Here is a 23852-nt window from a genome sequence, read left to right as displayed (position 1 = left end):
ACTGGACTTCCCTTCATAGCAATGAAATGTAATGGCAGCACCCTGGTGTCATTCCCACAGTAGCAGCAGACAAACAAGGTGTGTGCGTGGTTGTTGGTGTAGGAGCTGAAGTCTGGGGGAAAAGGTCTTTGAGTGACGTTTTCAATTTGTGCCTAATGGGTGCCATTGTGTGTGTGTGTGTGTGTGTGTGTGTGTGTGTGTGTGTGTGTGTGTGTGTGTGTGTGTGCATGTGTGTGTGTGGCTATAGCTTATAGCTATCTTTTGAAGGGCCAATTTGAAAACACCTTCAGAGTGAGAACATTTTGGTTAATTTGGGACAGACCTCCAACGACTAGAATTAGGGGCCGATTAGGGATGGGCAAGAGCTGGGTCAGGCATGATGTGCATTATATCTTCAATGAGTGTCCTCACAAAGATACATGTACAGGGTTGTGTGTGTGTGTGTGTGTGTGTGTGTGTGTGTGTGTGTGTGTGTGTGTGTGTGTGTGTGTGTGTGTGTGCGTGCGTGTGTGTGTGTGTGTGGGGTGTGTGTGTGTGTGCAGAGCCCTTACCGCTGTGCGCGCTGAACCAGCGGGGTGCGATGTGCAGGGGCAAGGTGTCAGCCAGCGACCCCCGGGACCCCAGATAGAGCACCCCGTCCGTGTGGTGCCCTCCGCCCCCAGTGTCCTGGTAGGCGGTACCGTGTGGGGCTGCGGTGGTGCCCCCTGACCCGCCTCCGGCTCGATCCGAGTCCGTCCCTCTCGGTGTGTAGAAGCCAAAGGGCACGGCGGGGCTGTGCTCGATGCCCATCCCGGCCACGGAGCTCACCGAGCGGCTCCGCAGGCCCATGGTGCCACTCGGCCGGTAGTGACCGAAGTGGGCCGAGGGTGGCACCGCGCTGTCATCCGTAGAGACGCCGGGAAAAGCACCCCGGGGCCGCCCCGCCGTGCTCTGCTTTCCCCCCATCCAAAGCGGGAGGCAAAATGGGTGGGGGCGCTGGGTGGAAACAGGAGGGGGCTCGGCTCGATCCGCAAAGGGTCGAGAGAGCCTAAACAGGCTGTCGCCCCCCTCCCTTCGCTCCGGTCTGTCTCTCGGCCTGCCCGTCTGCGTGCCCGCCCGTCTGTCCGTGTGTCTCAGCAGGCTCGTCAGCTCTGACTCTCCGCAGACGCAACAGCCCGTTTCTCGGCTGAGCGGAACATGAACCCGCCCCGACGGCTGGATTCACCTCACCCGCGGACAAAAACCTCGACACAACCGGAGGGGTGGCTGACGAGCCGAATGACGCCGAAAAGCCCAGAATGACACGCAGCTGTCGGCTACACTCCCCTCGCGGTCCCAGGTGACGGCGGTATCATTGCAGGCGGGACGCGGCAGCGACACGTTTTATCCCGCCCGGCCAAGATCAAAGCGGCGCCGCAATGTTCACTCCGCCGCACGCGCCTCATCTGATGCCAGGCATCGTGACAACTGTTGCTGTCTGTCTGGCCGCCACACGACGACGGGCTGCCTTTGGGAGGAAACAAAAAGAATGACGTCGCCGCCCCCCCGCTGTCCGTCCGCTCCGGTGGTCTCCAACCAGAGGTCGCCCTTTCCCCCCCCCCCTCGGATATCGGGGTCACTGTGAAGCCGCTCCCCTGCGCACAGATCGGCGCTCCGCTGCTCGCCGCTCCGCCGCTGCTGCCGCTGCTGCCGCTGGCAACACAATGGAAGCGCTCAGTGCGCAGTCCCGGATCACAGACACAGACAGCACCGGAGACTGGCAGCGGACACCATTCCCAGTCGAGGGGAACGGGCTTGGAAAGTGTCTGCGGTGTGAATCCAGGGTCATTTCAGGACGGGAGGTGTGCGGTGGACGCCAGGTCGCCCACCTAGTAGCCCAGAATGATGGGATTGTGTGGTTTCCCCCATAGATTGTGCTTTTGAGCAAGTTTTTTTTAGAAAAAAAATAAAAAAATAAGATGCTTTCCCCCCAATATGCTTTTGTATTTGAAATACATGTTCATATCCTTATATTACTCCAAACATGTTTGACATATTTAAAGGACAAGGGAATCCCCTCTTTTGAGTGTGTTCCTTAATTAATGAATAGAAATAGAGCTACTTTGTATTACCAATGATCCCCCACACACACTGCCAGCCAGCGTATTGTACCCATTACCAAGTTATGCACATATTTCTCCACCATATGCTAAATTATTGGGATTACTGGCTCACATGTTTTGTTTGGGATTACTTAGTCTAATCCTAAATGTGTGTGTGTGTGTGTGTGTGTGTGTGTGTGTGTGTGTGTGTCTGTCTGTGTGTGTCAGCAGGCTGTTTTGGGCTCTTTGTTTCATCACAATAACACACAGTCTTGACTTCTAGTTCTCGAAACCCAATAAGGTAAACTATGGTCAAGTACTTCCTGCAATAGGTGTTAATCTATCCTGCTTTAATGACAACAGGCCTATAAATGGTCCCCTCTTTGCTCCTCAGGCATTTAAACACACACACACACACACACATCTGCACACACAATCAACTCAAATGGTTCCAATATAAATATAAGACCATAAGCAGAAAATACTTAAGCCTGCAGGGGCCATGTCGAAGCTATCTTCCGGTTTCCTTTGAGTGCTTGTCGTGATGTCAGTTGGCCGAACTCAAGGTTACGCATGAAGTTAGCCAATGACAGCAGCGAATCCTGTGATAGTGAGAACGTCTCTAGACTGTCCTCACACACACAGCCTTCCTTAAGGGGACGTGAAGTCATGAACAACGTTTCCACTGCTCGTCTCAGATTGTCTGCTACCAGGAGTGACGTATACGCCGTCTCTACGTCACTCCTCCTCATTCAAATATTGTCTCTTTCGTTCTTCGGTTGCAAAAAGTCAAGATGGCGACGGCCCAATCGATCGAACTTGATGCTTCATAACATCAGTCCACAAACCAATGGGTGACATCATGATGACTATGTCAACTTCTTATATCTTATACTTCTATAGAGCAGGCTTTTTCAGACGGGGGCCTTAAAAAGCCAGGCGCTAAAAAACTGACAATAACGAACAATCATGTGTTTTTTGAAAATGAAAGCATGTAAAAAGGTTCTAGTAGAAACTCAAAATACAAGTATGAGCATGATATGTCCCCTTTAAGTAGTAAGTTAGAAAGCAAAGTTAGACATTTTGGGATCCCTTTCTACGGAGTCACCCTTAATTAAACGTTTGTAAGTTATACAGTGGCTTTATTGATTGGTAGTAAGTCATTTACTAATACTTCATGGAGCCTCTTTGGAGGTTGCCAGGTGGGGGGAAATCCCTCAGGAAGGTAATCATCGCCTGTAAAAAACTGAGGAGAATCTGGACAAAAATACTTATTAATAAACTATTATAAATGCTGAAATCATGGTTTATCAGAGAGCAAAAAAACACAATGAATAATTTATGAATTATTACATTCATAACTGCACTAATACCAAATACAAACTATAAACACAAACAGAGGGATTTTCCCCAATCTGGCATATCCAAAATACTTCTCTACAGCACTGGTGGAGATTAGTAGTGTTCACAGCCTTTGTGCTGGAGCCAAGTGGGCAGCTGTGGCTCAGTCATCCACTAATCAGAAGGTCAGGGGTTTGATCCCAGGCTCCTGCAGTCTACATGTCAAAGTATCCTGGGTCAGTACTGAACCCCTGTGCGTGTGGTGAGCAGGTGGCACCGTGTACGGAAGCCTCTGCCACCAGTGTATGAATGTGTGTGTGAATGTGTGACTGCTGGCTTGTGTTGTCAGGTGCTTTGAGCAGGGATGGGTTACTGAACGGGCCAACCGGGTACAGGTCCAAGGGCACATGGTGTCAGGGGCCCACCTGGGCTACACCTGCATGTCTCTCAAAGAGACACGCACCAACCAGGACCAAGACTTAAAATGACCCCAAAGAAACAGACTACAAAGAGACACAAAAAGACTATAGGGTCACAAAGAACTACAAAGAGATACAAAACAGCTGCAACTAGACACAACAAGACTTACAACAACTATGAAGAGGCAACATGACTACTAAAAGACACAACACAACTACAAAGAGGCACAAGATAACTACAAAGAGACACAAAACAACTACAAAGAGACACAAAACAACTACAAAGAGACAGAAAACAACTACAAAGAGACACAACACAACTATAAAGAGACACAAGACAACTACAAAGAGACACAAAACAGCTGCAACTAGACACAAAAAGACTTACAACAACTATGAAGAGGCAACATGACTACTAAAAGACACAACACAACTACAAAGAGACACAAGATAACTACAAAGAGACAGAAAACAACTACAAAGAGACACAAAACAACTACAAAGAGACACAAAATAACTACAAAGAGACAGAAAACAACTACAAAGAGACACAACACAACTATAAAGAGACACAAGGTGACTCCAAAGAGACACAACAAAACTACAAAGAGACACACAACAACTACAAAGAGACACAAGATAACTACAGAGACAGAAAACAACTACAAAGAGACACAACACAACTATAAAGAGACACAAGGTGACTCCAAAGAGACACAACACAACTACAAAGAGACACAAAACAACTACAAAGAGACACAAAACAACTACAAAGAGATACAACACAACTATAAAGAGACACAAGGTAACTACAAAGAGACACAATATAACTACAAAGAGACACGAAACAACTACAAAGAGACACAAAACAACAACTATAAAGAGACACAAAAGGACTACAAAATGGCAACAAATAAACACAAAATGACTACAAACAATCTTAACAACTACAGACAACACAACTACAAAAAGACCAAAACAATTGCAAAGTGAAACAAAACAAATACAAAGAGACAGAACATTACTTCAAAGTGATCCGTTACAACTACAAAGAGACAAAGAATTACCACAAAGTGACGCGTAACAACTACAAAGAGACACAAAACAACATAAAAGAAGGTAGACAACATAAAGACTGTGTTTTGCTGAGGTGGCGGGGGGCTTATGTCTGTACCCATTGTCTCATAATCCGCCTGTGGCTCTGAGCGGTCTCTAAGACTAGAAGAAATGTATTTACTCATCATAGTATAACCACAGAAATAAGAAAGTGGCTCAAATAAAATATGGAGACTTTGCTTTTTAAATAATGTTGACAAGTCAAATAATGATCATCTTCTACAACATAATGCCCTTCACCGATTTCACTGACACCAATATAAGTAATTATAATATATATAATCCCTGCAGGTTGCATGTGCCCGTCTCTGCAAACCCTTTAAACTGATCCACACTGGCACTAGAAGCTCAGATAGATCATTAACTATGAAATAAAGGAAATTAAACTGTGAGAGATGTAATGAAGTCAAATATGACTTTGCTAAATAGAGACTTTATTGCATCTCAGTGGCTGTGCATGGTTCTTCCATTCTCAATGTTCAGTTAGTGGCTGCAAGCTCAGGCCGTCTTTACAGGCCAATGAGTTTACAACATTTGAATCCTCCCTCTCTGCTGCATGGCCGTCCCACAGTCTGTCTCCAGCTTCAGCGACGCGATGCTGACACTCTGTGGTGGCGCAGCACAGTTTTACTGCCTCACTGCAGCACGGCTGGACCCAGCCAAGATACACACACCAGTCTGGTGGACTAAGCTGGCGCGACCCTTTTCTGTCCAGATCAATGTCCATGGGACCGTGATGTGACAGCAATCTGTTGAGTGCCATCAGAAAGAGCCTCTGAGCATCGTGTCTCCCCAACATTCAGCAATAGTTATATTATTCAGGGTTTCACCACTACAGGGAGGTAGAATAATAATGATGATAATGATAATTCCAAAATCTACATGTGGTGGAGATGAGTCTGACAGTATTCTGCTGCGTCATTTTCTGCCTCCTGTGCTCCACAGTGCAGTCCATCCTGCCCCCCCCCCCCCACCAAAGAGGTCACAGAAGCAGGCGACTGTAGGATCATGACCTGTAGGTTCTATTGGTATGTAGACCAGATTAAAAACAGGAAGTTGAAGTAGAAAATTAGCCATGAGCAGTATCTTTACCTGATATCAAATAATAAATGGTCCCGGTATGCAGAGTCAGTTCTTTATTTGTTTTTTGGGAATTTTTGTAAATTACTCAGCCAGACCGAGCGGCCCTAATTTCAATAATAAAAACAAGTAAAAGGGAAATGTTTGCATAAACGAAAATACAGATCCATTCAAAACATTCTTGATTTTCTTGATTTTGTAGATCAGAGGCTTATTGCTTTTCCAACCTGGAGGAGTGAACACCTGACACACCATAAAACCACCAGAGACCTGGAGGCCTTTTTCCTCACAGCCGACATGTTGACTCCTCACAGCAGGACACGTGTAAAGAAAGGAAATGAGCGGTGGCTGGTATCCAGCTCGGTAACACCTGTGCTTTTGATGTCAACGCTTAATTACATACAATCCCGGATGAAATAACGGCCTTCCTTTTGGCTGTCACTCAAGCGATCCCTCTGCCGTTACGTCCCGTCCAGAAGAAGGAAAACACCTCATGTGCAATATGCTCTGAAAATGCCACGTCACTGTGACATCAGTCTCTGATCAAGCCACGGGCGAATCAGTGATGAGATTCGCGGTGACTTTCGCCATGCGGCCTATAGCTCTCTTGGCAGTAGAATCTTCCCAGGATTCATCAGGTTCCTCGGGTCGAAGGCGTCCTTGAGACGCTGCATGAGCTGGACCGCCACGGGTCCCATCTCTTCACACAGCAGCGCTCTCTTCCCTAAGCCCACTCCGTGCTCCCCTGTGCACGTACCGTCCATGGCCAGGGCTCGCCTGGAGAGACACACACACACACACACACACACACACACACACACACACACACACACACACACACACACCTCGTTAGTGATCTCACAATATCTGAGGGGCCTGTCGACCTGGCTGGCTGAAGCAAACTGGACTCACGGTGAGCGTCAGGGCAAAGTGTCCGAGGGGTTCTTATTACCTGGCCAGTCTCTCGACGAAGAGGTGGACCCTGTGCAGCTCCTCGGGGTCACCGGGGTCCACCACCATCAGACAGTGGAAGTTACCATCACCCACATGACCCACTATGGGACCTGAAGGTACAGCAGACAGCGTGCACACTCGTTAAGGTTGGGAGACACAGTATCAGTTCTACTTGTATTCCATCTTCTCTCTCATGAGGAGTCAATGGAAGCCCAACAACAACAAAACTGGTGAAACTAAGTTTTTGCCAAGATAATGTACTTTATTTCATGCTTGAAACATGTGGGAAAAGAGTTCCTGGCAAAACCTTTTCCACTTGTTCTCGAGTCATAAATATAGGAGAGAAAACTATTTAAATGGATCAGACTTAATACATGGATCACCAATCTCTTTTCTCTCACTTCCGTTCATGAAAGCAGCCTGGAAGACACCCAGAGCTCATGGGCAATGCTTTGGTGAACCCCCGGCTACTTACATGTGTGTTCCAGAAAAGAAAAGAAAAGAATAGCTATGGAAAACCTACCTACCTGTTGGGTAGCCACAAATATAAGTAAATATTATTTGTGAATAATCTGTAGCAATAATATATCACAATAATGCATTATTGGCTTTATTAACAGTCCACGTGCGCAGCATTGATATTGTTCTCTGCAGTGCACTCACCCGTCAGCCTGTTCTCAATCAGGTCCTCCTTTGTCTCCACCAGGATTTGAGGCAGGTGAGACAGAGGGACACACACATCTGTGGCATAAGCCTGTGGGGCGTGCGCACACACACACACACACACACACACACACACACACACACACACTTATTTCCTGGAGACATACCTTAATCTTAACCATAAGCACCACAGCACAGCCTTCTCCTAACCTCACCCTCACCGTAACCACAAACAGGGCTTTTGTCCCCGATTGGACAAGCCGTCTGACATGTGGAGTGCTTTAGGTGGTGACATGTAGCATCTTTGTCCCTGAGCCTGCTCCGTCTACTCATCCCACTAGTGTACACTGTCATTGTTATCCTGCGCTTGTGTTTTAAGGGTTATGATGCGCCTGTCTTTACCTTGCAGCCCGGCCTGAGAGCCAGGCTGGCGTACCAGGCGTCATGACGGGCTTTCCACAGTCGCTCCCGTGTCTCTGCATCTTTAGCCCACTGAAAACCCGACCCGCTGTTACTCTGAGTGATGTCCTCTGTGGAAACACACACGCCATGTTTTTCATTTTGCAAAACTCCCGTGACCCGTACGACCTTTATTCGTTTGGGGAATCCACGATCGTTTGCACACGCACACACCGGCCGTGTTGACCTGCTCCTCCAAGCTGCCCTCGGAGCCGTGGAACTCCAGGAACAGAGTCGGGGTCACGGCGTAGGACAGAGAGCTGAACCTGTTGCACGCGTCCATCATCACGTCGTCCAGAAACTCTGAGGCACGTCACACAGACAACACAGACACCACAGACACCACAGACACCACAGACACCACAGACAGCACAGACAACACAGACAATACAGACAACAGTCAGTGTGATGAGTCTAAATCATTCCTATGACCTTTTTTTACTTCACGCTGAAATACAGATTTTTACAACTGCCAATGACAGACACTGATTCTATTTGCAGAGCTAATGTTGGGATACATTTCATCTTCCTGCTGCAGGTACCAATTGTTTGTAAGAGATCAATAAGCTTTCATTTCTTCCTTGTTTTCTCTTTTCATCTCCCAGATGCCGCCACATGTCAACTGCTATTTAATTGCGCCTTCAGTCTGGACCACAAGCTGTGAAGAAAGAGGCATACTGACAAAGACTGGAGAGATGTCTTCCTCTTTCAGCAAATACAACACGCACAGACGCTCAAAAGTTTGATTTTCTTTATCGAGATTCTCAGAAATAGAAAAGCTCCTCTTCCTCAATGTATTTGTGGCCACCAGCACAGTCGAAGTACAGATCGCTGCCTCCTCACCGATGCGAGCGACGGGCACCCCCGCTTGCAGAATCTGCACCGTGCTGTCGACAGCCGCCTGGACGGAGGGGAAGGAGCACACGGCCGACACCGTGGCCTCCGGGATGCCGTACAGGCGCAAGGTGGTCTTGGTGATGATCCCCAGGGTGCCCTCTGAGCCCACGAACAGGTTGGTCAGGTTGTAGCCTGCAGCCGTCTTCCTACACATCCATAAAGACATAAAGAGAAGAGAGGGGGGGGGGTTTACGATGCGCCGGGCGTCGTTCCATATTTGCGGGGGCCAAATGGCCCGATGCGTACCTGGGACGCCGGCCCATCCCGGCCGTGTGAACGACGCTCCCGTCAGCCAGCACGACCTCCAGGTTCAAAACGTTCTCCCTCATGGTTCCATAACGCACTGCGTTGGTGCCAGACGCACTGGTGGCCGCCATGCCGCACAGAGAGGCGTCGGCCCCGGGGTCTGAGACGGCAAAAGAAAAGTGACCCACTACAACACTGTCTATTTATTTGAACCGGTATTACAAATGCAATATGATGTGTGATAAAAGAGGGCGTGATCATTATTATTCTCATTTTCATTGACAAAACATCTCAATTATGGTGTAATTTGTTGTTATCTTTAGTCTGTAGAACATGACGCAGTGCCCGACCTAAAATACTAAATTGATTAAAAAAATATTAGTGTGCTCGATCTAGGGGTTAAATATCGAATATACTCAGTGAGCTTGTTCTGTAGTAAAAGACTACATGGCGTACATTGAGTACATATTTATCACATAATCTGCATCTAAATGACTTTAATGTCAGCTAGAAATCGATAAAATAAAGTCTATTTGTTGCATAACAGCACATGGATGAGTCAAATGATCCTCCTCAGTGTCAGCTTCACTGACAGTTCCACCTTTTTACTCGCACAGAAGACGGAATGCTCTCAGCGTGGAGGAGACTTGCATCGAGTCACATGCGTCCTCGCTGGACGCCAGAATGGAAGCCATCCGTCTTGCCTTTGATGCGACTAACCATCGGGGACACGGAGGGGAAAGATTGATGCTGCTGGCGTCCGGGACCGACCAGCCGGCTGGAGCTCTGCCAGCCACGCAGCGGGCCTCGGTCACCGAGGGCGACGCTGAGGAAGCTGCGTGTCACAGCAGGACACCGGGGAGTGCACGAGGCGGAGGACACCGTGAGCCACGCAGCAATCCCCAATTCAACCTGATGACCAGACTGCATTGCGGTCCGCTTTCAATTCGTTCAATCATTGCGATCGTGTCGGCGGATTTCTTGTTGGGGGTTGATTTGATTGACTTCTAACCAATCACATGTCCACCCTGTCATGTTCAGTTGACATGTAGCACAGAAGCTAATTCTGTACGGAATTTGTAAATGTTGACTTGTTATTTTACAACCTAATATGATTAGAATTAATTGTATAGATATAGCTTACTATTATGATATTTTTTTAACCATATTGTATCAATATGTCCACGAATTTAAAATGTCCTTTAAATTGCCTTGAATCTGTGTGTGTCAAACTTCCTCCTCCTCCTCCTCCTCCTCCTCCTCCTCCTCCTCCTCCTCCTCCTCCTCCTCCTCCTCCTCCTCCTCCTCCTTTCCTGTACCGCTAGATGTCGCTGCCTATTTCCTTCTAAGCTGAGGCCAGTGACCTCCCGGCCTGTCAATATCACAAATGGTAAATGGACTGTACTTGTTTATCTCTTTTCTAGTCTCTTGACCACTCAACGCTCTTGAACACTACTCGCTCTTGAAATCCCAGACACAGGACAGATGTAACGTTGCCGTTCTAAGCGTCAGGGTGACCGGTCCTTCCCGGTGTTCTGCTCACTGACCGACAGGAAACCACAGGCCGGTGCCCCGCAGGTAGGCGTTGAGGGCCTTCCGAGTCACACCGGGCTCTACCGTCACGTCAAAGTCCTCCTGGTGGAGATCCAGAACCTGGTCCATGTTCCTCAGACTGAAGCACACGCCGCCCTACGGACCCAAGAGACACACTTTGCTCATGGACAGTTTGCTATATTTACTGGTCATTAAAATGTAATATTCTTGTTTTGTCATTTCACCAATTTGTGACTATACTAAACAAAATGCTTGTCACTGTTTATTTTTAGCTTTCTGACTGTATGAAAATAATTGTTGAACCTGTTCAAGAATGGTGGGACACTTTAAATGTTGCCTCTACAAGGAATTGTGGGGCGGCATTATCTCCTTTCCTTTGAAGAAGGAAGGTCCAGTGTTTCCTATGCTAAAGGAGCTCAGAAAGGAAGCATTGAACCACCTTTCCTCATCTCCCTCTCTCTCTCTCACCTTGACTGCGCTGACTCCTCCTTCCAGGCCTGTTCCAGTGCCAAAGGGGATGATGGGAAGGCGATGGCGGCTGCAGATCTTGGCCAGGGCGCTGACCTCCTCCACACAACGGGGAAACAGCACCACATCTGGGGGGCAACATCTGGACGGCAGCAAAAGCAACGCTCGCTCACTCCCTGTTCTCCGTATTCGTCCGCGCCACAGAGCCCTTCGTTACTATATGTAGGGAACCGTCTTGTTCATGAGTGATGGCCGTTTAAAGCGAGCATTAACCCCGTCGAGCCTACTGGTGCCGTGATGGAGGTCCATGTGAGGACACGTCTGCGTGCAAATACCAACCAGACATGAAGGGGACGGGATGATGGGAAGGGTGTCGAATAGGCCCCGCTGCATCGTTACAGCTGTACTTATCAGTGTTTCTGGAGAAACAAATCAGTGTTTTCATATAAACAAGGGATGACTATGTGTGACGTCATTCGCAGAGAATGATCCAACTCTAGTTTCACTTTGCACTCTGAAACTTGAGATCCTCTTTCAAGTGGTTTCCCTCCATAGGGCCTTAAAACCTGACCGTCACCTGGGAAATGAGACTGTGTGAAAGGGCTTGAAATTACAGCGGGTTGACTTTCATCAGTTCATTGAGGTTATATGAGAAGTGGATGTCGTCATCGTGACATCACCCACTGGCTTGTGGACTGATGTTCTGAAGCCTCGATGTCCATCTTGACTTTTTACAACCGGTGAACAAAAATGACCATATTTGGACTGAGGAGGAGTGACCTGTCAATCAGCTTGTAGCCCCACCTTAAAGCATACCCAGCTTTATGGTCTCTTTGACTCTAAATGGACAATCATTTACTAAATGAACATCATTCTGTATTGAATAAGACTTGGAACTAGAGATTGAGACCATAAACTCATGTTTACAATGTTTACTGAGGGAATAAATCAAGAGAAGAGTCATTTCCTCATGAATGGTTGGACCTGTACTTGTTTATCTCTTTTCTCGTCTTCCGACCACTCAAAGCTGTTTAACACTACATCACATCATTCACCCATTCACACCCATTCATACCCTGATGGGAGGGGCTAAGGTGCCACCTGTCCATCAGCAGTAACTAACATTCAGACACCGTAGAACAGCTACTGGAGACATTTTGGGGTTAAGTGTCTTGTCCAAGGACACATCGACATGGACTAGTGGAGCCGGGTATCGAACCACCGATCCTGAAGGACGACCCTGCTCACTGAGCCAGTCATAGACTTCTATATAACCAGAGGAGTCGCCCCTGGTGGTCAGAAGAGAGAATGCAACAGAACCAGAGGTTGCTTCCTGTTTAGGATGATGAGAAATGAAAAGGTTTTCACTCTAACAGTCCGACAGTACAGAACCACCACTGCATCCCCGAGCTCCCAGAGTTCATAGCAGGGTTTCCGTCGGTGTATTGCAAAACTCTAATAACTTAATGTGTAGGCTGTGTCCGTTAAAGGGTGTGTGGTGGAGAGAATGAGTGTGTGAGACGGTCACCATGAGGTCAGCAGTGATGTAGCAGTGTGTGGACAGAATAAATTAACCAAGCTTGTGTGTCCTGCTCGTGATTAAAGTGAAGGGCTTAACCCCGAAGTGAGCAACGGCTTAAGGAGGGATGACTTTTAAGGTGGACCAGCTGTTCTTGTTTCAGAGTTTTGCTTGGAATCATTTTCTCGTGTAAGAAGAAGTGGCGTTTTACATCCTGTTTGTTTGCTTTTGGAAATCGTTTTCATTGATAAAATAATAAAAACTGTATTTGAATAACAATTTAAATTGTGAGTGGATTGAAAAATCGAAGATTGTATTTTTTAGCTGTATCGCAGAAATGCAGACTTCTGGAAAGTGTTCATAAAGGGCTCAGAAGGTCTGCAGAGGGCCCTCATGGTGAACTCTAAATCGGTTGACTGCATTAATCCTAAAGCTTTTGTTTTATTTTTCGATGTGAGGTCAAAGGTCAGGGATGACGTATGTGTACAGATTGTAAAACCCTCTGAGGCAAATTTGTAATTTGTGATATTGGACTATACAAAATAAACTGAATTGAAAAATTAAAAATATTATTTCAAACACTCTCATCATACTATATTATGAGCGACTGTCAGAGGGGGACGGACTGACCTGTGGACGGACTCGTCTTTGCCATGTTGCTCTCTGACTGCTTCCCCCAATGAGACGCCGTCCTCGCCACAAATCGACCTGAATGCAGACAGCACGCCGTCCAGAACACCACTCTGCGCAGACACAGCGATGGAGGGCAAGTCATCATCCCGAGAGAGAGAGAGAGAGAGAGGAGGAAGAGATGGAATATAACATGTCACACTCCAATAGAACAGTACAATGAAAATGGGAATCATCTCTAATGAGAGAGGACATGTGACACTTCTTCCAAACCATGGAAGAATGGTGGAATTCCTCACCTACAAAGCCTTGATTGGTGATGCACCATCATATCTTAAGGAGCTTGTAGTACCATATTGCCCCACTAGAGAGCTGCGCTCACTAAATGCGGGGCTACTTGTGGTTCCTAGAGTCCTAAAAAGTAGGATGGGAGCCAGAGCCTTCAGTTATCAAGCTCCTCTTTTATGGAACCAGCTTCCACTTTCAGTCCTGGAGGCAGACACAGTCACCTCATTCAAGAATAGACTTAAGACTTTCCTCTTTAATAGTGCTTATAGTTAGGGCTGAATCAGGTTTGCCCTGGTCCAGCCCCTTGATATGCTGCTATAGGCTTATAGGCTGCTGGGGGATGTTTTAGGATACACTGAGCACCTCTCTCCTCTTCTCTTTCTCCTTATGGATGAATTTACATCTCTCCATTGCACCTTACTAACTCTGCTTCCTCCCCCGGAGTCGTTGTGACTTCACGTCTCATAGGGTCCATTGGACCTGGAGGTGTCTGATGCTGGTGAGCCGGCCTCCCGCGTTGGCCCTGCTGATGCCCCGCCCCCCCCTCCTCTCTACCTCCTTCTGTTTCATGGATTGGAGTTCCATTCATACATTGTCATATTCATGTAATGTGTTTATGTAACTTTGTAAATGCTGTTCATTCTGTACACGTGACATCTATTCATCTGTCCATCCGGGGAGAGGGATCCTCCTCTGTTGCTCTCCTGAAGGTTTCTTCCCTTTTTTCCCTTTCAAAGGTTATTTTTGAAGAGTTTTTCCTGATCCGATGTGAGGTCAAAGGTCAGGGATGTCGTATGTGTACAGATTGTAAAGCCCTCTGAGGGGAGTTTGTAATTTGTGATATTGGGCTATACAAAATAAACTGAATTGAATTGAAAATTGAATGGACTGTTGAAAAGATGACATGATGCCACCTGTTAGTTTGTGGACTGTCATTCTGGCCGTCGCCATCTTGTTGGGTTTTTTTGCAACAAAAAGTTGGGTGGAGCTAAGCGAAGCAGACACTGAGAAAGACACTTTTAGGGGACATAAATGTTACCAATTAACCTTTATGGGCTGAAAACACACCGTGAAAGGGTCAAAGTTCTTAAACAAAAACACAGAAAAAGTCAGACCCGCCCTAAAGCATCCCCTGCTTTATGGTCTGTTTGACTCTAAATGACCATAATTTACTAAATGAACATCACGCTGTATTGAAGAAGACTTGAAACTAGAGATTGAGACCAAATACTAATGTTTACAATGTTTACTGAGGGAATACATCAAGAGAAGTAGAGTCATTTATATAGACTTCTATACAACCAGAGGAGTCGCCCCCTGGTGGTCAGGAGAGAGAATATAGCTTTAACACATGAAGCATAGACTTCTATACAACCAGAGGAGTCGCCCCCTGGTGGTCAGGAGAGAGAATGCAGCTTTAACACATGAAGCATAGACTTCTATACAACCAGAGGAGTTGACCCCTGGTGGACACTGGAGAGCATGCAGCTTTAAGGTGCATTTACATTGCCTTCACCTTTTAGACCACCTTTGCCACCTGGCTGTACTAAAAGGTGGGTTGCTCCTGCAGCCCTCTGCTCCAGCTGCTGAGCGTGACCTTTTATTACAGTTCAGTCAATATGGATATTGAAAACACAATACGAAGAATTCCTTTACTTCGCACTAAAATGGTAAGAGTTGGACTTGAACGCATCAACAACACTGATCCGGGGGGGCACAGGTGCACGAGGAAACACCAGAGCAACACAATGTCTGCCAGTCTGCTCGCTAACATAACGCCACTGTGAGCGGCCGAGGAACAGGCTGAAGACACCCCGTCATTACTCACCCTGGCGGTGTGTTCTGTCTTGAGGCGGCGGCACTGCAGCAGGCAGTGGCGGCCGGGGAGCAGCCGTCGGCTCGGTGTCAAGCCGAGCAACATGTTAGAACTGTCACCGAACTATGTCACCGAACTATGTCACCGACTGGCGGCCCCGAAACCACGCAGGACTTCCGGTTAATTCATTTCAGAACAAAACAAAACTAATAAAGATTTAAAGCTTAATTCAAAACAACCATACAGAACATGCTTTATTGTAAAAATTCTGATTGTTTATATTATTAGTTACCCCTCTTTATCTTTGATTTGGTACAGTCAAGTTAAATGTTGCAGGTAACCCCTACCCAAGCAGTGGTGGAAGCAGTATTCAGATCTTTAACTTAATGTGGTAAAAGTAGCAATACTGCAATGTAAAAAAGACTATGTTACAAGTTTTCATCATTTTACTAAAGCAAAAGTACAAAAAGTGTTGGCAACAAAATGTGCTTAAAGTACCAAAAGTAAAATTATGAATTACACAGAATGGCCCATTTCACAATATTCTGTATATGATATCAGTACATTATAGTTAGTGATGCATTATTGATTATCACTTAAATGTTGCAGCTGGTATTACAGACTGTAAATAAGAATATATTAGCTATATACACTGCTGGGTATCTTAACCTACAATAATACATCATGATGTATTTGTTAATTATATGTTGTCTTAATAATCTGTTTAAAGTGTGCATGTTCTCCCCGTGGCAGTGTGGGTTCCCTTCATGTTCTCCGGCTTCCTCTACTGCCCAAAGTCCATGCAGCTCGGGTTAACTGGAGACTCCAAATGTCCCGTGAATGGTGGTCTGTCTCTATATGAGCTCTGAGATAAGCTGGACACCTGTCCAGGTGAACCCTGCCTTCACCCAACGGATAGGTTTGGATAATGGAATGGAATCTGAATCTACAAAGTAACTCAAGTTGTCATGTAAATGCAGTGAAGAAAAACAGACTATATTTGCCTCTGAATTGTTGTGGACACACAAACGTTGAAATATTCAGACATCCAAATTTATGGTATGACAAAGTTATTACTTCTTTTGGATACAATGTAATGACAGGCATTAATACATTCAAGATGGGTACCTTAAAATTGCACTTAAGTACTTGAGTAAATGTACTGAGTTACTTTCCACCACTGCTGTTCAGTTGTATTGCACCCTTTATTGTTAGAGTAAGAACATAACCTTTTTAATTTAAGTTTTTTGTTTCATAATATATCTTGAGATGTTTCAGCGATCAAGGCTGTGATACATGAAAAGGAATATCCAGCATGTGTTAAAACCTGCTGGAACATTTGAATCATCTCACAAATATTTGTATATTTATTCTGGATTTTTCAATAACAGAGTTTGAGTCGAGGTAACTGTAAGAACATTTGTACCGGAAATTTAAGTTTTTTTCTGTAAATGTTTTTTCTGACAAAAATAACTGTTCCAGATATATATAGAGAGAGATATATATATATATAGAGATATATATATAGAGTATATAGAAGTTATTTGAAGAGTTATTCCAAGAACTAAATCTTGAATTTATTGATGCCTGTCATCACATTGTATTACGCACAAGAAGTATTAACTTTAGCACACCATCAATTTGGATGTCTGAATATGTCCACGTTTGTGTTTTTATTAAGTCCTATACCTTTATTTTGAAGTCCACATTATGTGTTTCCGGCTGTAATACTGTCGATGTTGACGGAGCTTGACAGAAGGACGCAGCGCCACTATCCTACTCGAGAGCGGCGCTGCAGGTCAACGAAAACCAGACTTCAAAGTGGGCTCAAGTGGCCTTGAGGGGAGTTCCGGGTGGAGTCGCCGTCTCTGCTTTTCTTTGACGTGCTCAGCCGGAAAGTAAAGTCCATTGTTCCCGTGACACTTTGCTAAACGAAGCCCACAGTCCTTGTTACGAAGTCGCTTTGCGAGGCCTTATGGGTAATGTTGTCCTTTCGTGTTGTTCTTGTTAGCATTGTTAAGTTAGCAGTTCAAAGGGCGACGCCGCGTATCAGTCATTAACAGGACCCAGAACACAAGAGCAGACCCAGGAACAGTGGAGGCGCTGCTGTGCACGTGAGGTCCCGTCAGGACGTCACGCTTCACTCGAACCTTCTCCGACGCACCTGTCCTCCGTTTTGAACTCCAGTGACCCAGACACACTCATCATCATCATCATCATCATCATCATCATCCACCCAACGTCCGCTGTCGATGTGTTAGAGTCCATGTGTACATCAGCTCCACCCTCGAGACCTTTTTCTAGAAATAAAACCCTGCACTCCACGAAGCCCGCTCCTTGTTGATGCTTTTGAACCCCTTGTAAAAATCCATCCCATAAACAGCTGTGCTGTGGAGCGGCCATGTACCCCGTGGACCTTCCAGCCGTGGAGGACTTTGCGGCGACCTCAGCGTCTGAGGAGTACCTCTCCTCTTTGGAGGCGAGGCCTCGTGATGACGAGTGGTTTCAGTTATCACAGAGTTCAAAGGTACCATAACACTAGCCGTGATGACCATGGTGGTGTTTTCTTTTCAAATGAAGTAAAGGCAGAAGTCTCCACAGTATTCACATCTTGATTGCTTCTCAATTGAATAACTGTTAACGCCTGAGGGCGCGGTGGAGGTGGACATCCGTGACACTGGTTTTGTTTCCTGAGATGTCTCCTCCATAGCACAGCCATTCTGTTTGACGCTAAACAAAAGGGATGTTTGGGGGTTTTGGTCCAAATCGTCTTCCTGTCCGCTCAGGTAGCGATAACACTGGCCCACGTGAGGCGATTGCAGCTGTTTGAGGACGACCGGCCCGACTGCACGCTGCTGGCCCTTCACCCTCCTGAGGACCCCACACGAGGTCTGGGACTGAACTCGCGGCCCCGCTCAGAAGACACCAAGACAGAAGACTAACGCTCTCTGCTCTCCCTTCACAGTGGCGGCGTTATACCTGCATGGGAAGTGGTGGCGCGTGGACGACGTCTTGCGCACGTCAAGCAACTCCAGAATTGGTTTGATTTTGGTAACTGATGTCAGCATTTCAATTAATTTCACCCCACAGTTAGTGTAACGCGTGTCTGGCTTTTTGTACGGCCGAGTTTGCAGTCTTTAAAAACAAACAAAATCCATTCCGGTATCCTCAAGATCCTTCCTCATCCTGGGATAACAAAGATGTTTTTCTCACGATGACACGGTAATCGACTTGTTCTTTTGAGAAAACAAATACTGTCATCTTTAATGTCTCGGCATTAGCCGCGCTTATCAGAGTGTAACTGCGACTCCACAGAGGAATGTGCAGCCTGAACCCGCAGAACTCACTCGGCTCCAGAAGTCTGCATGACAAGTTCAGATCGGCTGATTTATGTGTTTTTTTAAGAGACATAACTCGTTTTCTTGTGGGGAAAAAAACTATTTTTTCTCGATAACGAGATAAACCTGAACCTTTTTTTAAGTATTTTGCGATTGTGATTATTTTTCTTTGAATTAAACTACAGGCCTGTAATTATGGTTTACAAAGTAAGAGTGTACAAAGTTTTCTCCCAAAAGTATCTTGTTTTACAACAACAGTCAGAAATATATGGAAGTTGCGACTTGTCGAGGTCAACCGAGGGTCAGTGTCAACTTCTAAGTGAACTTCACGCTTTACAAAGTTTATGTTGGACTAACGACACTCAGTCATGAGGTTGGTGGCTCTGCACAGCTGCTTGAGCTGATGTTGGCATCGCAGAGGGACAGTTATTCTATTACTCTATTTATTATGATTATTATCATAATAAAAAGCTTGGCTCTTGCGATGTGGTCTGTGTCTGTTCCCATCGGGGTCCGTGATTGGTCCAGGTGCGGTCGCTGATGGAGAGGGTGATCGTGTTCCTGCTCAGTCAGGTGGTGGACAGGGCCTCCCAGGAGAAGCTGCTGTTCTCCCTGCACCCCCGCACCGAGAGCTGCAAACTGCTGTGGAGGGACGGCCAGGCGGTCGGCTTCTACACCTTCAAACACAAAGGTAGGGTGGAGGGGAACCTGTTTATACAGACGGGAGAATAGTAAAGAGGTAATTATTACAATTAAATATAAATATGATTTTAAAAAAACATGGTTTGAGTTAATAACAAATTAAAAGACCATCATCAAAAAGCTTTGAGATGAACATTTCTAAACTCTTGTTGATTAAGCGGTAGGCTACAGTTGTCTGTGTCGTCTACTGTGATTGGTTAAAACAGTGAGTCACATGTCTCAGGCAGCCTGTGTGACGGCTGGAGCGGTCGCTGCTACCTGCTGCCGGCTCTGGACACGGTGCTGGTGAGGAGGAGCTGGAGGAGGAGAGGCCTCGGTCTTCAGATGCTGGCAGATTTCTGCTCCTCATTCTCCACGGAGCGGTTTCTGGGAGTCAGCTCTCCACTATCACCCAGCATGGTGGCAGGTCAGCCCTGGTTCTCTCTTAGCCGCCCACCCCCTCAGCGTAAAGCCCATTTATTCCTTTATTTACGTTCTCGGTCTCTTCCTCCATTTCTTCATTGTGTCTTATCTAAATGAGACTTCCATCTTGTTTGGCAGAAGAATGTATGTTTCCTGTAATTGTCGTCGTCCTGGCTGCATTGATGCTGTGTGTGAATAACAAACTCAAGTAGTGGTGGTTCACACCCACATGCACTCCGTGATGCTTTATTCATGTTTTGTGGCAGATCAAACACCTAAAAGTCCAAACACAATAAAGAACCAGTTGTTCTGCTGTGGTATGGTAATCTCAACCCCCTGACTATTCCCCCACAATGCTACAGAGATCCTCCGGTCGTAATGTCTATCTGAAAGCTGAGCGTGACTCTAGCGCCAAAGCAATGAGAACAGGTTGTGTTTCTGTGCGTTCAGTGTGCAGGAGCTTTCTGCAGCAGCACGAGGAACATCTGGAGCATCTGTATGAGGTGGAGGCTCCAGGGGACTGGACTCGGCGATGGAATATCTGGCTCAGCATCCAGCTCGGCCGCTATTCCCTTGGTGCAGATTATATCTATTTCATTTTTCAAAGAATTGTGATCCTCAATAGCCATTCTGAAACGTGTATTAGTTTGTCAAAGATTCCAATGTTTGTTTTTGAGCTTGTTGGAAGGCGCTATGAGTCTGGGCCGGGGTTTGCCTCCGCACATATATACCGTTAGAGTCTGGGCTAGCAGTGACTGTGCTAGCCGCGCTAATGGCTAACAGCGCTGACAATGGAAAGGGAGGGAGGGACTCATGCACTAACATTCTCTGCTCAGGTAGACATTACCCACTGAACCTTTACATGGCCAATAGCTGTTGTGAAGAGCTTCATTCGGTACCCCTCACTCTCATGTGACGTCATGTGACTCGTGTCTTTGTAGGTCTTAAAGAGGAGAGCAGTCCAACATCCGGGGAAACGCAGAGGAACCAAGATGAGTCCCCTGACAAGGTGGGGATCTCCATGTTTCTCCGCTCATGTTAAAATATTTCTCAGCTCTACTTTGTGTTTTGTGCTCATTAACAAATGCAAGGTAAACATTGTACCTGCTTGGCATCAACACGATACATTCTTTCTAAGAGCATGTTAGCATGCTAACATTAGCATTCAGCTCAAAGAAAAATAATTACAAAAATTACAGACAGACTCAAATGGCATTATATTTGGTGAAGACTGCATTATGACTCGAAACTCAAGCTTGAGGACTATGACTTGTTAGTCTCGAATCGGGACTTGTCAGTCTTGACTCAGGACTCGAGACTCGTCTCAGGACACGTCAGTCTTGACTCAGTACTCAACTTGGAACTCGACTCAGGACTTGTCATTCTTGACGCAGGACTCGTCATTCTTGACGCAGGACTCAGGACTCGGGACTCGACTTAAGACATGTCATTCTTGACTCAGGAGTCAACTCAGGACTTGGGACTCGACTCAGGACTTGTCAGTCTTGACTCAGGACTCGACTCAGGACTTGTCATTCTTGACGCAGGACTCGGGACTCGACTCAAACATGTCAGTCTTGACTCAGGACTTGTCAGTCTTGACTCAAAATCCGTCATTCTTGACTCAGGACTCGGGACTCGACTTAAGACATGTCATTCTTGACTCAGGAGTCGACTAAGGACTCGGGACTCGACTCAGGACTGGTCAGTCTTGACTCGGGACTCGACGCAGGACTCGGGACTCGACTCAAACATGTCAGTCTTGACTCAGGACTTGTCAGTCTTGACTCAAAATCCGTCATTCTTGACTCAGGACTCGGGACTCGACTTAAGACATGTCATTCTTGACTCAGGAGTCGACTAAGGACTCGGGACTCGACTCGGGACTGGTCAGTCTTGACTCGGGACTCGACGCAGGACTCGGGACTCGACTCAGGACTGGTCAGTCTTGACTCGGGACTCGACTCAAACATGTCAGTCTTGACTCAGGACTCGACTCAGGACTTCTCAGTCTTGACTCAGGACTTGTTGCAAGGATTTCTGTAGTTCATTCCAGGTTGACCCAGGACTATTGAACCTGTCAGAGTGATCATTTGTTAGAATATACAAGGAAACAAGAACTACACATTGTGTTGATGACTTGTGTGCTTCCTGGGATCAAAGGGTCTCCAGTTTGTTTCAAAGCAGAACTCCACTTCCCGACCTCACCCGACCTCACTGACCGCCTGTGATGTGAACTCCTACCCGGCAATGGGCTCTTCAGTACAACAAGTGAAAGCTTGTGATCCAAGCCGAGCAGGACGCTCCCCAGGCAGCAAGATCTCGGCAGCCCACACCGATGATCTGGACTCCGGACCCCCCTCCAGACCACCGCCGTCCCTGAACACAAAACAAAGTCTGAAATCCAACTCGTCTCTATCTGCAGAGCCTCGGCGGGAGAAGCCCGAGGCGGAGGGAGCACAAAGCGCTGCCAAACGAGTCAGGAGGACATGAGGTCATATGGACACAAGAAACTCGTGTAACAGCAGGAACTGTTCTTCCAGATAAAGGGAGGATCTATCCTCCCAGACTGAGGGGACTTGAGGTGTTGAACCACGGTCCCATGGTGTTCAATGTCTCTGTGCATCTTAAAGGAATAGTTTAATGTTGGGAAAGACGCATATTGCGCTTCATGCAGGGCGATACAATATATGAAAAAAAACCTTGTTTTAACAGTCAACAATCACATTATTATGTTTTGCAGTCATTAATAGTTGGGTAAATAAAGAAATACTTTGGGTCCATTGATCCCATTAGGACTATGACACCTCTTATATAATATAGCGTGCGTTCAGCTTTCATACATGATCTTAGAAGCTCTTAGATTTCCCCGTCCCGCCAGTACTCACATGTTGACTTTGTTTAGGTTCATTTACCACATGGCACAACACCTGCCTTTCTCCATCCTCATGAGCAAATCTCAAGGATTGCATTTTTTCATCTACGTAACATTTCAAAAATCAGGCACATCTTGTCTCAAAAAGATGCAGAAAAGCTGGTTCACGCGTTTGTTACTTCCAGACTAGATTACTGCAACTCCTTATTATCAGGCTGCTCTAATAAGTCTCTTAAATCCCTCCAGTTGATCCAGAATGCTGCAGCTCGTGTACTCACAAAAACTAAGAAAAGAGATCACATTACTTCTGTATTAGCTGCTCTGCACTGGCTCCCTGTAAAATCAAGAATCACATTTAAAATTCTTCTCCTCACCTACGAAGCCTTGATTGGTGATGCACCATCATATCTTAAGGAGCTTGTAGTACCATATTGCCCCACTAGAGAGCTGCGCTCCTCTCTACCTCCTTCTGTTTCATGGATTGGAGTTCCATTCATACATTCTGTCATATTCATGTAATGTGTTTATGTAACTGTAACTGTTCATTCTGTACACATGACATCTATTCATCTGTCCATCCGGGGAGAGGGATCCTCCTCTGTTGCTCTCCTGAAGGTTTCTTCCCTTTTTTCCCTGTGAAAGGTTATTTTTTGGGGAGTTGTTCCTGATCCGATGTGAGGTCAAAGGTCAGGGATGTCGTATGTGTACAGATTGTAAAGCCCTCTGAGGGGAGTTTGTAATTTGTGATATTGGGCTATACAAAATAAACTGAATTGAATGATACACTGGCCCACTGGTATGTGGAGGGTTAACAACATCTCTTATGTGTTAATATTATAGATGGATACTTTATCTATCTATAATATTTAAGGGTATGTTGCTGCCCGAGGCCCATTCAAAGTCTGGCCACTCATGGTATGGAAGTCCGTTTTTGGCCATTATAAAAAATAAATCAAAGATAAAAGTTAGGAATGACATCTCCCGCACACTGTGCGCTTGGTTCGCTCCTTTATCCAGAATAACAC

The 23852-nt window shown here is 46.2% G+C and overlaps 3 protein-coding genes across 3 annotated transcripts in view; 1 reads left to right on the top strand and 2 right to left on the bottom strand.

Annotated features, from left to right (window-relative positions):
- The window catches only part of znrf1 (zinc and ring finger 1), a 49394-nt gene extending 48449 nt beyond the window's left edge, over positions 1 to 945 (bottom strand). Inside the window, exon 1 of the mRNA XM_034534091.1 lies at positions 552 to 945. Within this exon, the coding sequence (XP_034389982.1) occupies positions 552 to 945 (394 nt within the window). The remainder of the gene's footprint in view (positions 1 to 551) is intronic.
- A 5112-nt stretch (positions 946 to 6057) lies between these two features.
- Positions 6058 to 15656, bottom strand: ldhd (lactate dehydrogenase D). Its single transcript, XM_034534049.1, has 11 exons — positions 15523 to 15656; positions 13407 to 13519; positions 11258 to 11399; positions 10783 to 10924; positions 9236 to 9395; positions 8936 to 9135; positions 8267 to 8395; positions 8036 to 8163; positions 7634 to 7724; positions 6969 to 7080; positions 6058 to 6793 (listed from the first exon to the last, which is right to left on the bottom strand). Exons 1-11 carry the CDS (start codon positions 15613 to 15615, stop codon positions 6613 to 6615), a joined length of 1491 nt encoding a protein of 496 aa, XP_034389940.1. The 5' UTR covers positions 15616 to 15656; the 3' UTR covers positions 6058 to 6612.
- A 1586-nt stretch (positions 15657 to 17242) lies between these two features.
- Positions 17243 to 23607, top strand: fam169b (family with sequence similarity 169 member B). The gene is made up of 8 exons (XM_034534068.1): positions 17243 to 18037; positions 18297 to 18399; positions 18476 to 18561; positions 19377 to 19539; positions 19774 to 19956; positions 20403 to 20528; positions 20894 to 20961; positions 22116 to 23607. The coding sequence occupies exons 1-8, from the start codon at positions 17912 to 17914 to the stop codon at positions 22443 to 22445; spliced, it is 1185 nt and encodes a 394-aa protein (XP_034389959.1). The 5' UTR covers positions 17243 to 17911; the 3' UTR covers positions 22446 to 23607.
- The last annotated feature ends 245 nt before the right edge of the window (positions 23608 to 23852 follow it).

The sequence above is a fragment of the Cyclopterus lumpus genome, chromosome 6, assembly GCF_009769545.1.
Source record: "Cyclopterus lumpus isolate fCycLum1 chromosome 6, fCycLum1.pri, whole genome shotgun sequence".
In the NCBI taxonomy this organism is placed as follows: Eukaryota; Metazoa; Chordata; class Actinopteri; order Perciformes; family Cyclopteridae; genus Cyclopterus; species Cyclopterus lumpus.
This window is presented reverse-complemented; position numbering and strand designations above follow the sequence as displayed.